Genomic DNA, 15,075 nt, shown 5'->3' on the forward strand with positions numbered 1-15,075 from the left:
AACACTACCTTTCCCCTTAGCAGCCTGTCTCAGAAATAACTCTGAAAAATACATATTTCAGAGAAGACATTTGATTTAAATGGAAATCTTAACTTTCACCATTTACCATACCAAGCTTTGTTTCAAAATAATATAGTAATATATTCATCTTTTAGAAAATGCTTATTAGTATATTTTACTAGTTCTCGCAGGGTAAAAGCATCAAATACAAAAAAGAGATGAGAACATTGGTTATGAATATAAATTTGAAAATCTAATCCTTACCATAGCATTTCAAGTGGTGTCATTAAAACAGCAAGGGCAATATTATACAGTAATGTAAGAAAATCAGTCTTGTAGGTGACACTAGAAAAAAATTTTTTTTTTTTTTTTTGAGTTGGAGTCTTACTCTGTCGCCCAGACTGGAGTGCAGTGGCCGCTCCTGGCCACCGCAGCCTCGACCTGCTGGGCTCCGGCGATCCTTCCGCCTCAGCCTTCCAAGTAGCTGGAACTACAGGTGCGCGCTACCATGCCTGGCAAATTTTTTAATTTATTGTAGAGATGAGATCTCACCAAGTTGCCCAGGCAGGTCTTGCACCCGCGGGCACAGGCAACCCACTCACCTCAGCCTCCCAAAGCGTGGGATTACAGGCTGAGCCACCGAGCCCAGCTAGAAAAATTTACAGTGAGAAAAATATATGTGCAAATGGAGAAAATAAATCCAGTTAATGTTTGGAAGTATACTATTATTCTTTACTGTATATACTAAGTAATACAGAAAAAATAGTACAAAACTGGCCATGTGGACTTGTCCACAAATAGAGAGCTTTGTTAAGGGGTAGACTTCATGGTATTAATTTAGACATTTAAATAATTGAGGTTGGAGGTGTGCGTGGAAATATTTGACTTGTCAGCAAGTGCAGTGGGACTCTCTCACCTTGAGTTGCTTAAAGAAATGCTTTTTGTTCTTTAGGATAGTTCTAAAAATAAGGGGAGATTGCTGAAAATTATTCAATATTTTGATAGCATGGAAAATTTAATGGGCCCTGGGGAAAGGATCTGAATGCTGAAATTATTGTATATTGTAATTGCTTTAATATTCTTACTACACTGTCAAAATTTGGGGGGCTTTTCTGTCACTCTTTGATATTATCTGTAATTGCATTTTGTTGTTCCTGGATATGAAAAGCAGGGAAAAGTATATTATATCACATTTTCTCATTTTAAAATTGTAACCTATAAGGAATGATTGTGCTCAGTGCATGTTTTTTTCTCTTATGTCTTAAGGAAGAGAGAGAAAATCCTTCGAAACGAAATAGAATTGATCGTGATATAGATAATAATTTGATCACATCAACACCAAGAACAGGAGAAAAACCTAACAAACAGATATCTCGAGTAAGACGGAAAAGTCAAGTAAATGGAGGTTTGTTAATATTTAGATATTGTTTTATTTAGGTGTAAGCAGAGACTTTACCAGAAATATTTCTTAAAAGTCTGCTTTGAGCAATTTATGCCTTATTTTTGTAATCTTTGTATTAAATATTAGTAGCATGCAGTGAGATAAAAATTTATCTTTCTAAAAAATTTTACTTTGATGAATTAAAACAAGTAAAGGCAGAGTAACTAGCTTTACTATGCTACTTAGTGTGAAAATGTATATGGATCAACATTTTGGATTTCTAAGAAACTCAATTTAAAAAAAAAATTTTTTTCTTTGTTTTCTTTCCTTTTTCTAAGAAAATAATTTCTAGAACCATGAGCCAAATAAACCTTTTTTTCTGTATTATAAAAAAAGAAACTCATTTCTTAAAGCAGTAATAATTGTGACTTAATTTTTTTTTTTTTTGAGTTGGAGCTGAGTCTGTCACCCTGACTGGAGTGCAGTGGCATGCTCACGGCCACCGCAGCCTTGACCTCCTGGGCTTAGGCGATCCTTCCATCTCAGCCTGCCAAGTAGTTGGAACTACAAGCACACGCCACCATGCCCGGCTAATTTTTGTGACTTATTGTAGAGACGGGGTCTCACCAGTTTGCCCAGACTGGTTTCGAACCATCGGGCTCAGGCAGTCCTCTCGCCTCGGCCTCCCAAAGTACTGGGATTACAGGGTGAGCCATGGCACCCAGCTGACTTAATTTAATTGAAATATGCACACAGTTTTTTCTAGATCACACTTTTTAAGAGCACAAAGGGACTTGGACCACTTAGGCCAGTAGTTGTCAGCTGGATATGGTTTTGTCCTCCAGGGGACATTTATCAAAATATAGACATTTTTGGTTGTCACAACCTGGTGGAGGTGTTGCTGCTGGCATCTAGCAGGTAACTGTCAGAGGTGCAGCTAAACATCCTACAATACACAGGTCAGCTCCTTAAAACAAAGAATTATCAGACCTCATGGGCTCAAACCATCCTCCCGTCTTAGCCTCCCAAATAGCTACACATGCCACTAATTTTTTAATTTTTTGTAGAGACTAGATCTCAGTATGTTGTCTTTGTTGGTCTTGAACTCCTAGGCTCAAGCAGTCCTCTCTCCTCAGCCTCCCAAAGTGCTAGGATTATAGGCGTGATCCACTGCACCCAGCCTAGTTTTCTGCTTTGGTATTGCTATGTTGCCTCTATTCATTTAGCTGTCATTCATTAGAAATAAATGAGAGGGAAGGTTTTATCAAGTACACAATATCCCAAAATGTAAACAAAAACAGAATCTTGAGTTTGTGTTTTAAATACTGGTAGCTTGTTTACTTTCCTACAAAGAATTTCCTTCATTTTCTGTTGTACTATGCTGATTTGAAGCCTTTCGGTCTGTATAATTCTAGGTATAAATCTACTTTGGCAAAACTCTGCTTGTTTTTGGCGGATTAAAGAAAAATCTTAGTAAATGTTAGCATTCATAAAGCACTATAAATACATTGATGTATAAAGAGCATTTGGTTTACAACTTATTTACGTCAGTTTCATTAATAAGCTCTTCTGAACAGTAATGTTAATCAACTTTCATGAAGTATTTTGAGGGGGACAAAGATATTTTTATGAAGAATTATTTATAATACCTTTCTGAAAGTGTTTTCTATACCATGAGTTTTTTCTCCTGTTTCTTAGAAGCTGGTAGTTATGAAATGACAAATCAACATGTAAAACAAAATGGAAAATTAGAAGATAATCCTTCCTCTGGTAGTCCTCCAAGAACTACATTGTTGGGCACCATATTTTCACCTGTCTTCAACTTTTTTTCACCAGCAAATAAAAATGGTAAGTATTTGAGTTTTAGAAAATTTATAGTTTTTTTAAAAGATTTTTTTTTTACTGTTTGGGAAGAAGAGCTTGATGTTTGATATTCACCATTTTTTCTTTGGAAGAAGAGATGGTGTCATTTACTGAGATAGTCTAGTGACAGGGACTTTGAGGGAATGGTGAAGGTTTAAAGTGGTTGCTCTGGGGAATAAGAAAAAGGAGCTCTAGGCTGGCTCGGTGGCTCAACCTTTGGGAGGCTGAGGTGAGTGGATTGCCTGACCCCGCGGATTCGAGACCCGCCTGGACAGGCGAGACCTCATCTCTACAATAAATCAAAAAATTAGCCGGGTGTGGTAGCATGCGCCTGTAGTTTCAGCTACTTGGAAGGCTGAGCAGAAGGATTGCCGGAGCCCAGCAGGTCGAGGAACAGCCACTGCACTCCAGTCTGGGCGACAGAGTGAGACTCCAACTCAAAAAAAAAAAAAAGAAAAGAAACGAAAAGAAAAGAAAAAGGAACTGTCTCACGCATACACCTTCACGCACACACACATGCAAATGCTGAGCAGCATAGTATAGGCCTGGTTAAGATTTGGAGTATGACCTGTCTGTATAATTGTATTCCTTTTTCTTATTGCTTCCTTCAGTAGCCTGGGGCTAGGGTCTGAGAATCCTATTGGTTAGACTGATACAAGAAGGATTTCTTGATGGATGACAGTGGAAGGAAAAGGGATCAAGGATATTGAGTCTGACAGCTTAAGAGTAGGTTAAGTAATACACCATGAAGTCTAGCTAGATGAAGAGAGTGGAAAAGAAGTCGTTGAGGGATGTGGTGTTTTGTTTTGTTTTGTTTTGTTTTGAGTAGGAGTCTTTGTCACCCAGGCTGGAGTGCAGTGGTACGCTCACAGCCACCACAACCTCAACCTGCTGGACTCAGATGATCCTTCCACTTCAGCTTTCGAACTAGCTGGAACTACAGGCGTGTGCCACCACACCTAGCTAATTTTTTGATTTACTGTAGAGATGAGGTCTCGTCCTGTTGCCCAGGCTGGTCTCAAACTCATGGGCTCAGGCAATCTCTTGCCTCTACCTTCCAAAATGCTGGGATTACAGGTGTGAGCCACCGCACTTGGCTCTTTTTTTTTTTGAGACACAGTTTCACTTTGTTGCCCAGGCTGGGCATGTTCACGGCTCACCACAGCCTTGACCTCCTGGGTTCAAGCAATCCTCCTGCCTTAGCCTCCTGAGTAGCTGGGGCTGCAGGTGTGGGCCACTAATTTTTTTATTTTTTGTAGAGATAAGGTCTCACTGTGTTGTCTAGGCTGGTCTTCAACTCCTGGTCTCAAGTGATCCTCCCGCCTTGGCCTCCCAAAGTACTAGGATTACAGGTGTGAGCCACCATGCCCAGCTAGAGGTGAAGTTTCTTAGTGTTAATGTCCAGGTTAAGCCAGGTGCAGTGACTTATGCCTGTAAAGTGAGACTGTGTTTTGGGAGGCAGAGGGAGAGGATTGCCTGAATCCAGGGGTTTGAGACCAGCCTGGGGAAGTTGGTGAGACCTCATCTCTACAGTAAATAAAAAAATTAGCTGGGCATGGTGGTACACACTTGTAGTTACAGCTACTTGGAAGTCTTTCTAAATCTTCCCAGAATCCTCCAAATGTCATTTTAAACAAAAGTAACAAAATCGACCTTCAATATTCTCAACTTCCTTACATAATATCCCTTCTCCCTATTGCCTTGAATTTAACGTCTTTCCTAATACCTTTCCCTCTGCATTCTTTATTCTCCCATACCTAATGTACTAGTTGAATCAGAATTCATTTCTTTCCATTGCTGCTACCTGATTGTTGACTTTCCACTAATGTGCAAAAAAAGCTCTGCTCTTTTGAGACTGATGTTACATGGCAATATAATTATTCATTTATCTTCCCTGCCGTCACCTACCATCTATTACCACCTCTCAGACAGAGGAGTTTAATACCTAGCTATAAGTTTACTGCTCTACTTAACACAGTATTTCATCTAGTTGTTATTACAAATGATGCGATGAGTAATCCTCAGAGTTCTTGCCCTATTCTACTCCAGTTATCTTCACTTTACTATTTTTGTAAATATTTGCATTTTTAAATGATAGTGAGTATACTGAATCATGATTTCAGGAACGTCAGGATCAGATTCTCCAGGACAGGCTGTGGAAGCTGAAGAAATCGTAAAACAACTTGATATGGAACAGGTAGATGAGATCACTACCAGTACTACTACATCAACTAATGGAGCAGCTTATTCAAATCAAGCAGTTCAAGTGAGGCCATCGATAAATAATGGTTTAGAAGAAGCAGAAGAAACAGTTAATCATGATATCCCGCCCCTTACAGGTAAAGAAAATTTATTTTCTTATGCATCTTTATGAATAGTTTATACAAATATTGTATTTCATACTTTTTCTTAAGTGGGCAGATTTTTTTTTTTTTTTTTTAGTTGGAGTCTCACTCTGGAGTGCAGTGACACACTCAATGGCCACCACAGCCTTGACCTGCTGGGCTCTGGCGATCCTTCAGCTTCAGCCTTCATGTAGCTGGAAGTTCAGGTGTGTCCCACCACACCTGGCTAATTTTTTAATTTTTTGTAGAGACAAGGTCTCACCAGGTTGCCCAGGCTGGTCTCAAACCCCTGGACCCAGGCAGTCCTCTCGCCTTGGCCTCCCAAAGTGCTAGGATTATAGGCTTGAGCCACTGCATCCGGCTACAGGCAGATTAAATGCATGAATTTTTCTTCCTTGAAGTTGAAAAAAATTAAAATCGGAAACAAAATTTTGTCCCAAAACGTCAAAGTCATTTTGAACTTGAAATTTTTTTTTTTTTTTTGAGTTGGAGTCTCACTCTGTCACCCAGACTGGAGTGCAGTGGCTGCTCCCAGCCACTGCAGCCTCGACCTGCTGGGCTCCGGTGATCCTTCCGCCTCAGCCTTCCGAGTAGTCAGAATTACAGGCATGCGCTACCACGCCTGGCAGATTTTTTGATTTATTGTAGAGATGAGGTCTCACTGCCCAGGCGGGTCTCGAACTCGCAGGCTCAGGCAATCCACTCACCTCAGCCCCCCAAAGGCGCGGGATTACAGGCTGAGCCACCGAGCCCGGCAGAAATTGAAATTTTTTTAAAGGTTGTTTTAAGTATTAGTTATTTTACAGTTTATTTCCACCAGTCTTACTGATTGGATAAATTGAACACAACTAGCAAAATATATGTTCATATTTGTGAACATAACATTATTGCACCAGTCTTGGATCCTTAGGTCTGAGATTACTATGTTGGGGCAGTCTCATACCTTCAGATTTGTTTCATACATAGGAATAGAAGCCTCTTGTTCCCCCTAAGAGGCTTCTGTTCCTGAATCTCTCCCTATACCCAGACTTTGAGGACTAACTCGAGCCTTGCAAAGGTTTAAAATAATTATTGAGTTCCTGAACCAGTTGTCATTTAAATATGGAAACACATGAGATCAGGAATTTATTACCTCTGAGGACTGTGGTAGATAAACATAAGGTACGAGATGAAATAGTGTTCCACCATTCTTAAAAGCAGAAATATAACAAGATGGATGTCTTCTCACTTGAGGATGGAGATTTTTATCTGTTTTTTGTTTTGTTTTTCCTTGTACCAGGAATTAGAGAGAACCCAATAAACATGTATTGGTTAAGAAACATATTTTGGTATAAGGAAGTAGAATAATATACAGATGGTCCCCAACTTACAGTGATTCTACTTAACTATTTTTTCACTTTATAATTTGTTTATCAGGGTGTTAAATGCATTTTGGTTTATGATATTTTGACTTATGATGGTTTTATTGGGATGTAGTTTCATCATAATTTAAAGAGCATCTGTATTTCTCTCAGGTATTAAAGGGGAAACTCAAAAAATAATTGGAACAGGAGAAACATTTGTAAAAATGTACAAAATTACGAAACTTCTATATAGTGTAACCCAATAATACCAATATGAAGAGAAAAGCAGCAAAATAGGAAAGGTTTATTTTAAATTTATCAAGTAAAATATTCATATCCATAATGTTAAACCCAGAATTTAAGAATAATACTGAATCTAACAAGTAAATCAATACAATTTTGAATAGGTACTTCATACTCTTTGGGTAATATTTGCTCTTTTTTTGGTTTTGTTTTTTGAGTTGGAGTCTCACTCTGTTGTCCAGGCTGGAGTGCAGCGCCATGCTCATGACCACTGTAGCCTCTATCTGCTGGGCTCAGGCGATCCTTCTGCCTCAGCCTTCCAAGTAGCTGGAACTACAACCACATGCCACCATGCCTGGCTAGCTTTTTTAATTTATTGTAGAGATGAGGTCTCACCAATTTGCCCAGGCTGATCTCGAACCCCTGGGCTCAGGTAATCCTCTCACCGCTGCCTCCCAAAGTGCTGGGATTACAGGTGCAAGCCCTTACACCTGACTTTTTGGGTAGTACTTGCAATTTAACCTGCCTTGACCTGTCATTTTATGCTGATTACTTTGTCCAGTGATATAAGCCTAATGAATGGTAAAGTATAAAATCCAGGACCAGCTGGTAGTGGTGGCTCACGCCTGTAATCCCAGCACTTTGGGAGGCGGAGGCCAAGAGGATTACCTGAGCTCAGGGAGTCAAGACCAGCCTGAGCAACAGGGCGAGACCTCATCTCTACAATAAAAAAAAAAAAAAATCAGCCGGCCATGGTGGCACTATCTGTGGTTCCAGCTACTTGGAAGGATGAGGTGGAAGGATCACCTGAGCCCAGCAGGTCAAGGCTGCGGTGACGGTAAGTGTGCCACTAGGTGACACAGTGAGACTCCAACTCAAAAAAAAAAAAATCCCAGGACCTTGGCTTCCTGTTTGATGTTTGTTCTGCACTTTTGTGCTGCTGTATAAGCCTTTGTACTTTTTCTGACAGCTGTGAAGATGGAGAAAGGATTTCTTGTAAACTTAATGGTTTCCACAAGGGAGAATTAAGATTTATTGCAGTTGTCACCATCATTCATTTCCCTAACATTTATGAGCACCTTTTTTTGTGATGGGAACTGTTGATAAAGATGAATTGACCCTGAAGAGTTCATGATCTAATTGAAGATCCACGTATACAGAAAAATTATTGTATATTGATTGTGGTGAGTGCTATTAACAAGTAAATGAGCAAAATGACATTATGACACATCACAGTCACTCTGATTGGGGTGATTATTGAGAAGATTGATAGAGGTAACATGCTTATTTTTTTTTCCCTTTTTTATGGTTTCTGAGTTAGGGTCTCACTCTGTCACCCGTGTTGGAGTGTAGTAATCATGGCTCAGGTATTCCTTCTTCCTCAGCCTCCAAAGTAGCTGAGACTACAGGCATGTACCATCATGCCCAGATAATTTTTTGCTTTTCTGTAGAGATGAGGTCTTGCTGTGTTGCCCAGACTGTTCTCGAATTCCTGGGCTTAAGCACTTCTCCCACCTCAGCCTCTCAAAGTGCTGAGATTACAAACATGAGCTACTGCACCTGACCTATGCTTATCTTAGAAGATGAATATGAATGACAAAAGTATTAATCTTCCTTGACTTTGAGAATGTAGTTAAAAAGAACAAGAAAATAGGAGGAAGCTGGCAGCTGTGTGACCTTGGACAACTTATTTCTGCTTTTGAGACAATGTGAGACACAGTTTTCTGAGGTTTAATGAGGTAATAGCAATACAGGGTTTGCTTTTTAGTTGTTTGAGTTGGAGTCTTGTGCTGTCGCTCAGGCTGAAGCATGGTGGCTCATGCCTATAATCCCAGCACTTTGGGAGGCTGAAGTGAGAGGATTGCCTGAGCCTATGAGTTTGAGATCAGCCTGGACAACTTGGTGAGACCTCTTCTCTACAATAAATAAAAAAAATTAGCCGGGCACAGTGGCACGTGCTGGTAATTCCAGCAACTTGGAAGGCTGAGGTGGAAGGGTCACCTGAGCCCAATAGGTTGAAGCTACAGTGGCCTCTAGCATGCCACTGCTCTCCAGCCTGTATGACAGTGAGACTCTGACTCAAAAAATTTATATATATATGTATATATATTATTTATTTATTTATTTATTATCATCAAAATATTGGGCCAGTCAAAAAAAAATCGGCCAGCCGGATCCGCCATCTTCCAGTAATTCACCAAAATGACGAACACAAAGGGAAAGAGGAGGGGCATGCGGTACATGTTCTCCAGGCCATTCAGAAAACATGGAGTTGTTCCTTTGGCCACATACATGCGAATCTATAAAAAAGGTGATATTGTAGACATCAAGGGAATGGGTACTGTTCAGAAAGGAATGCCCCATAAATGTTACCATGGCAAGACAGGAAGAGTCTACAATGTTACCCAGCATGCTGTTGGCATTGTTGTTAACAAACAAGTCAAGGGCAAGATTCTTTCCAAGAGAATTAATTAATGTGCATATTGAACATATTAAGCACTCGAAGAGTCGGGATAGCTTCCTGAAATGCATGAAGGAAAATGACCAGAAAAAGAAGGAAGCCAAGGAGAAAGGCACGTGGGTTCAGCTGAAGCGCCAGCCTGCTCCACCCAGAGAAGCACACCTTGTGAGAACCAGCGGAAAGGAGTCCAAGCTTCTGGAACCTATTCCCTATGAATTCATGGCGTAATAGATGTCAAAAATAAAAGATCTCTGGATCATTAAAAAAAAAAATAGGTCAGGTGCAGTGGCTCATGCCTGTAATCCCAGGGGAAGCCATGGTAGGAGAATCACTTGAGCATAGGTGTTCAAGTTCAACCTGGGCGGCATAGTGAGACCTTGTCTCTACAAACATATTAGCCATGCATGGTGGTGCACGCTTGTGGTCCCAGCTACTCGGGAGAGTGAGGTAATAGCATCACTTGAGCCCAGGAGATTGAGGCTGTGGTGAGCTGTGATGGTGGCACTGCACTCCAACCTGGGTGACTCTGACTCAAAAACAAAACAGGGCTGGACGTGGTGGCTCACGTCTGTAATCCCAGCACTTTGGGAGACCGAGGTGAGAGGATTGCCCGAGTCCAGGGGTTCGAGACCAGCCTGGACAACTTGGTAAGACCTCATCACTACAGTAAATCAAAAAATTACCTGGGCATGATGGTACACATCTATGATTCCAGCTACTTGGAAGGCTGAGGCAGAAAGATCATCTGAGCCCATCAGGTCCAGGCTACGGTGGACGTGAGTGTGCCAGTGCACTCTAGCCTTGGTGACAGCATTAGTCTCCAACTCAAAGAAAAGAAAAGAAAGAAAGATGAAATACATTTGGGTCTAATGTTGGCATTCATTTATTGGCTGCCTGTATATACAAACTACTTTATAAAGTATTACCTCTATAAGAGCACCGTGACATTTTGTAGTTACTACCTATAAACAATACAGTGAGAAATTAAATTTTTGTGGGTATGTTTTTCTAGTAATAAGTAGTAAATTTTAGGCCAGGCGTGGTGATTCAAGCCTGTAATCCTAGCACTTTGGGAGGCTGAGGTGAGAGGATTGTCTGAGCTTGGGGGTTCGAGACCAGCCTGGGCAACTTGGTGAGCCCTCATCTCTGCAATAAATAAAAAAATTAGCTGGTCAAAGTAGCGGTCTCCTGTAGTTCCAGCTACTTGGAAGGCTGAGGTGGAAGGATTACCCGAGCCCAGCAGGTCAAGGCTACAGTGGCTGTGAGTGTTCTACTGCACTCCAGCCTGGGCAACAGGGTGAGCAACTCAAAAAAAAAAGAGTAGTAAATTTTCTCATTACTGATAGAACTCTGGTGAGCAACTCAAAAAAAAAAAAGAGTAGTAAATTTTCTCATTACTGATAGAACTCTTAATTCTGCTAGCCATGGTCTAGTTTGCCATGTTATTCTTAGTGGTAATTTTTTCCTTTGACTCTAGAGTTAAATCTATATGTTGATAAATTTGCTTTTACATGCTGTTTATAAGTTATTTCTGTCTTTAACCTAAAATATTCAGGGCTTCACGAAGATCTTATGTAAAAGCAATAAAAATACATATTTCATAAAGCCTTAATTAAGTAAGAGTAATATTTTGTTTTTCATTTTATTAAATAGCACCAGTAACTCCAGATAATGGTTATTCATCAGCCCATGCAGAGGCCACCTATGAAGAAGACTGGGAAGTATTTGACCCGTGAGTTGGTTTCGGATTTTTTTTTCTTTCTTTTTGAAGCATGATAAAAATACGTTATATATGTGGAAGGTTAGCTAAATGATATATTTCAAGAGCTTGTAACCTGTAGGTATTGCAACTTTTACTGGATTATAGAGATACTAATTTGTATATTTTCATTTACATGTTTTATAAGTTTGGTTTATTGGATCAGTTGTGCCTTATTTAAAGGTTTTTGCTGTTTTTTGTTTTTTGATTTGGGGGTCTTACTTTGTGTCCCAGGCTGGAGTATAGTGGTCCAGTCATGGCTCACCACAGCCTCAGCCTCCTGGACGTAGCGATCTTTCTACCTTAGCCTCCCAAGTAGCTGGAAGTACAGGTGTGCCACCTCTGCTGGCTAATCTTTTAAATTTTTTTGTAAAGACAAGGTCTTACTTTTTTGCCCAGGCAGGTCTGAACTCCTGGACCTACACAGTCCTCCTGCCCAACCTCTCAAAGTACTGGAATTACAGTCATGAGTCACCATGCCTGGCTAATTAAAGGTTTTTATATGGACTGAATTTAGCAAATATTTTATCTTTATAATAAGTAGAATGTTGAAATTTTCTTTATTTGATTTATAGCTATTATTTCATCAAACATGTTCCACCACTGACAGAAGAACAGCTAAATAGGAAACCTGCTCTTCCATTGAAAACAAGAAGCACACCAGAATTCTCCCTAGTTTTAGACTTGGTAAGTATATTATCTGTAGAAGTAGAGAGAATAAAGGGCTAATTTTCTTTGAAAAACAGTATAGTCCAAGATACCTAAATGAATACAAATGAATGAGTGGCTATCACACTTGTTATAAATATGTCCTAGGTCTTCTGAAATAGTTTTATTTAAGCATAGTGTAATGCTAGGATTCCTAGTTTGGTTGGTGTCAGGCACCCTTTGGGAGTAAATTAGACTTTTATTTTTGTAATTTAAATGCTTTTTTTTTTGCCGGGCGTGGTGGTTCACGCCTATAATTCCAGCAAATTGGCAGACTGAGGTGAGAGGATTGCCTGAGTCCACAGGTTCGAGACCAATCTAGGCAACTTGGCGAGACCTCATCACTACAATAAATAAAAAATTATCTGGGCATGGTGGCACATGCTTGTAGTTCCAGCTACTTGGAAGGCTGAGGCAGAAGGATCACCTGAGCCCAGCAGGTTGAGGCTGTGGTGTCCATGAACGTGCCACTGCCCTCCAGCCTGGGTAACAGAATGAGACTCTGACTCCAATGAATGAATGAATGCTTTTTTTTCCTCCATACTCTTAAGACTTTGTGATTTGTTTTTTCATCTCCCAAGGAATTCTCATTTCATTTTATTAGAATCATGCCTATTTTTAGATTTCTCTTTTTTGTCAGGATCATGTTTTTCTGAAGGACCAAATATAATAGGTCTCAGTGAGTTAACTATATGTGAGACCATAATCCATAACCCTTTTCTTACTCTTATTTTTGCATATTATCTATACCAGTAAACTTTGTATTAATAGTCTCAAAAGCCTAATCCTTAATGTTAACTAATAAAGCCTTTAATATGCTATCTTGATATGATCTTAAAAATTTATACTTTAGGTTATCAGAATAGCTTTGAAAATTGTTTCAGGCCGGCTCAGTGGCTCAGCCTGTAATCCCACGCCTTGGGAGGCTGAGGTGAGTGAATTGCCTGAGCCCACCTAGGCAACTTGGCGAGACCTCATCTCTACAATAAATCAAAAAATTAGCCAGGTGTGGTAGCACGCACCTGTAGTTCCAGCTACTTGGAAGGCTGAGGCGGAAGGATCACTGGAGCCCAGCAAGGTTGAGGCTGTGGTGGTCGGGAGTGTGCCACTGCACTCCAGCCTGGGTGACAGAGTGAGACTCCAACTCAAAAAAAAAAAAAAAAAAAAAAAGAAAACTTTCATATATTTTTCTAATCTAATTTAATATATAATCACCACATTTACCGTCTGCCTATTTCTTTTTTATATTTTTAAATTTTTTTTTTAAGGCCAGTCAAGTGAGGCAGTGCTAGTTGAAAAGGAACTTAACATTTGATACTGGCACTTTTGAAAATTATTATGAATAATTTACATTTGATGTGCATGTTGGTGAAAAAATTTTTAAATATTTTGATGTTAGGAGTTGATGAGGTTATGATATAAAGTTTGGCCCTAGTATTTTGAATCCAATATGAAGGTCAATAGAGTAAGATTTGAATTGGGTGAGCATAAATAGTTTTATAGAATTAGATTAAGAATTAACAGAATTTAATAGGATGTAGATGAAATCGTGTAGGATTAGTTATAATTTGGGTGCAGGAGAGAGAATACCTTTTCTTAAGAGATAATACCTTGAAAGGTTTAGTCTGATAAACTATTAAAAGAAAATGAGGCATATCTGGAGTATTTTTTGCTCTTTGCCTCCCCAGCGTTTAAGTTTAGATTAAAAGGAACACTCCAGCTTATAAGATATGGAATCACAAAGCAATGAATATTTGTATTTCATTATAATTGATTTTAAACGTAGTGAAAATTTTGGGGTAGTTATTAGCAGTTTTTTTTTTTTTTAATGAATGATATCACTTAATACTAATGGAAGCCCAAGTTCTTTTATTTACTCAAGTTGTAGATATTCACCCCTGTCTTAGATTGAAGTCTTTTCACTTTATCTTTTTATGGAGTTGGAGTATTACTCTGTTGCCCAGGCTAGAGTGCAGTGGCATGATCATGGATCAGTACAGCCTCAACTTCCTGGACTCACATGATCCTTCCGCCTCAGCCTTCCAAGTAGATGAAACTACAAGTGTGTGCCACCTCACCCAGCTAATTTTTAAAATTTTTTGTAGAAATGAGATCTCACTATGTTACCTAGGCTGGTCTCAAACTCCTGGGCTCAAGCAGTCCTCCTGCCTCAGCCTCCCATAGTGCTGGGATTACAAATATGAGCCACTGTGTCCAGCTACTTTCTTATCTTCTTAATGAGGAAACAAAATGTGGTAAGGATGACCAGTTTAGTCAAACAGTGTGTATGAAATATATTTGTGAGATACTAAAACATCTATTTAAAGTAAGATGCTAGGCCAGGCGCAGTGACTCGTGCCTATAATCCCAGCACTTTGGGAAGCTGAGGTGAGAGGATTGTCTGAGTCCAGGGATTCAAGACCAGCCCAGGCAACTTGGCAAGACCTCATCTCTGCAATAAAATCACAAAATTAGCCAGGCGTGATGGCACACCATGACAGAGTGAGACTCTTGACTCAAAAAAAAAAACAACAAATGGTAAGATGCTTTATAAAAAGTTGGAGGATAGGGAGTTATATGAATAGTGTGATATATATGTATATATTTAATAATTAGGTTCTAAACTTACATTCGCTAATTGTCAAAAAATAGCATTCATGTGGATTTTTTTGTTGTTGTTGTTGAGTTGGAGTCTCACTCTGTCTCCCAGACTGGAGTGTAGTGGCCGCTCCCGGCCACCGCAGCCTCAACTCGCTGGGCTCCAGTGATCCTTCCGCCTCAGCCTTCCAAGTAGCTGGAACTACAGGCACGTGCCACCATGCCCAGCTGGTTTTTTTATTTTATTGTAGAGATGAATTCTCACTAAGTTGCTCAAGGCTGGTCTCTACCCTGTGGGCTCAGGCAGTCCTCTCACCTCCACCTCCCAAAGTGCTGAGATTATAGGCCTGAGCACTGTGCCCAACCTGCATGTG

General features: G+C 39.9%; 1 protein-coding gene and 1 pseudogene across 5 annotated transcripts in view; both read left to right on the top strand.

The window, feature by feature from the left end:
• The window catches only part of CTDSPL2 (CTD small phosphatase like 2), an 80,285-nt gene that overhangs the window by 41,546 nt on the left and 23,664 nt on the right, over positions 1-15,075 (top strand). For 3 of the 4 annotated variants that reach the window (XM_008069626.2, XM_021718383.1, XM_008069627.2), the window contains exons 3-7: positions 1,267-1,405; positions 3,080-3,229; positions 5,368-5,583; positions 11,290-11,368; positions 11,971-12,082. In XM_008069626.2, coding sequence (XP_008067817.1) covers positions 1,267-1,405; positions 3,080-3,229; positions 5,368-5,583; positions 11,290-11,368; positions 11,971-12,082 — 696 coding nt within the window. The remainder of the gene's footprint in view (positions 1-1,266; positions 1,406-3,079; positions 3,230-5,367; positions 5,584-11,289; positions 11,369-11,970; positions 12,083-15,075) is intronic. The other variant, XM_021718384.1, reaches the window with a different exon arrangement.
• LOC110596681 lies at positions 9,351-9,864 on the top strand (annotated as a pseudogene). The gene has a single exon (XR_002482629.1). The product of XR_002482629.1 is annotated as a 60S ribosomal protein L21 pseudogene (transcript).

The sequence above is a fragment of the Carlito syrichta genome, unplaced genomic scaffold, assembly GCF_000164805.1.
Source record: "Carlito syrichta isolate Samal-C Ts95f unplaced genomic scaffold, Tarsius_syrichta-2.0.1 Scaffold312149, whole genome shotgun sequence".
Lineage (NCBI taxonomy): Eukaryota > Metazoa > Chordata > Mammalia > Primates > Tarsiidae > Carlito > Carlito syrichta.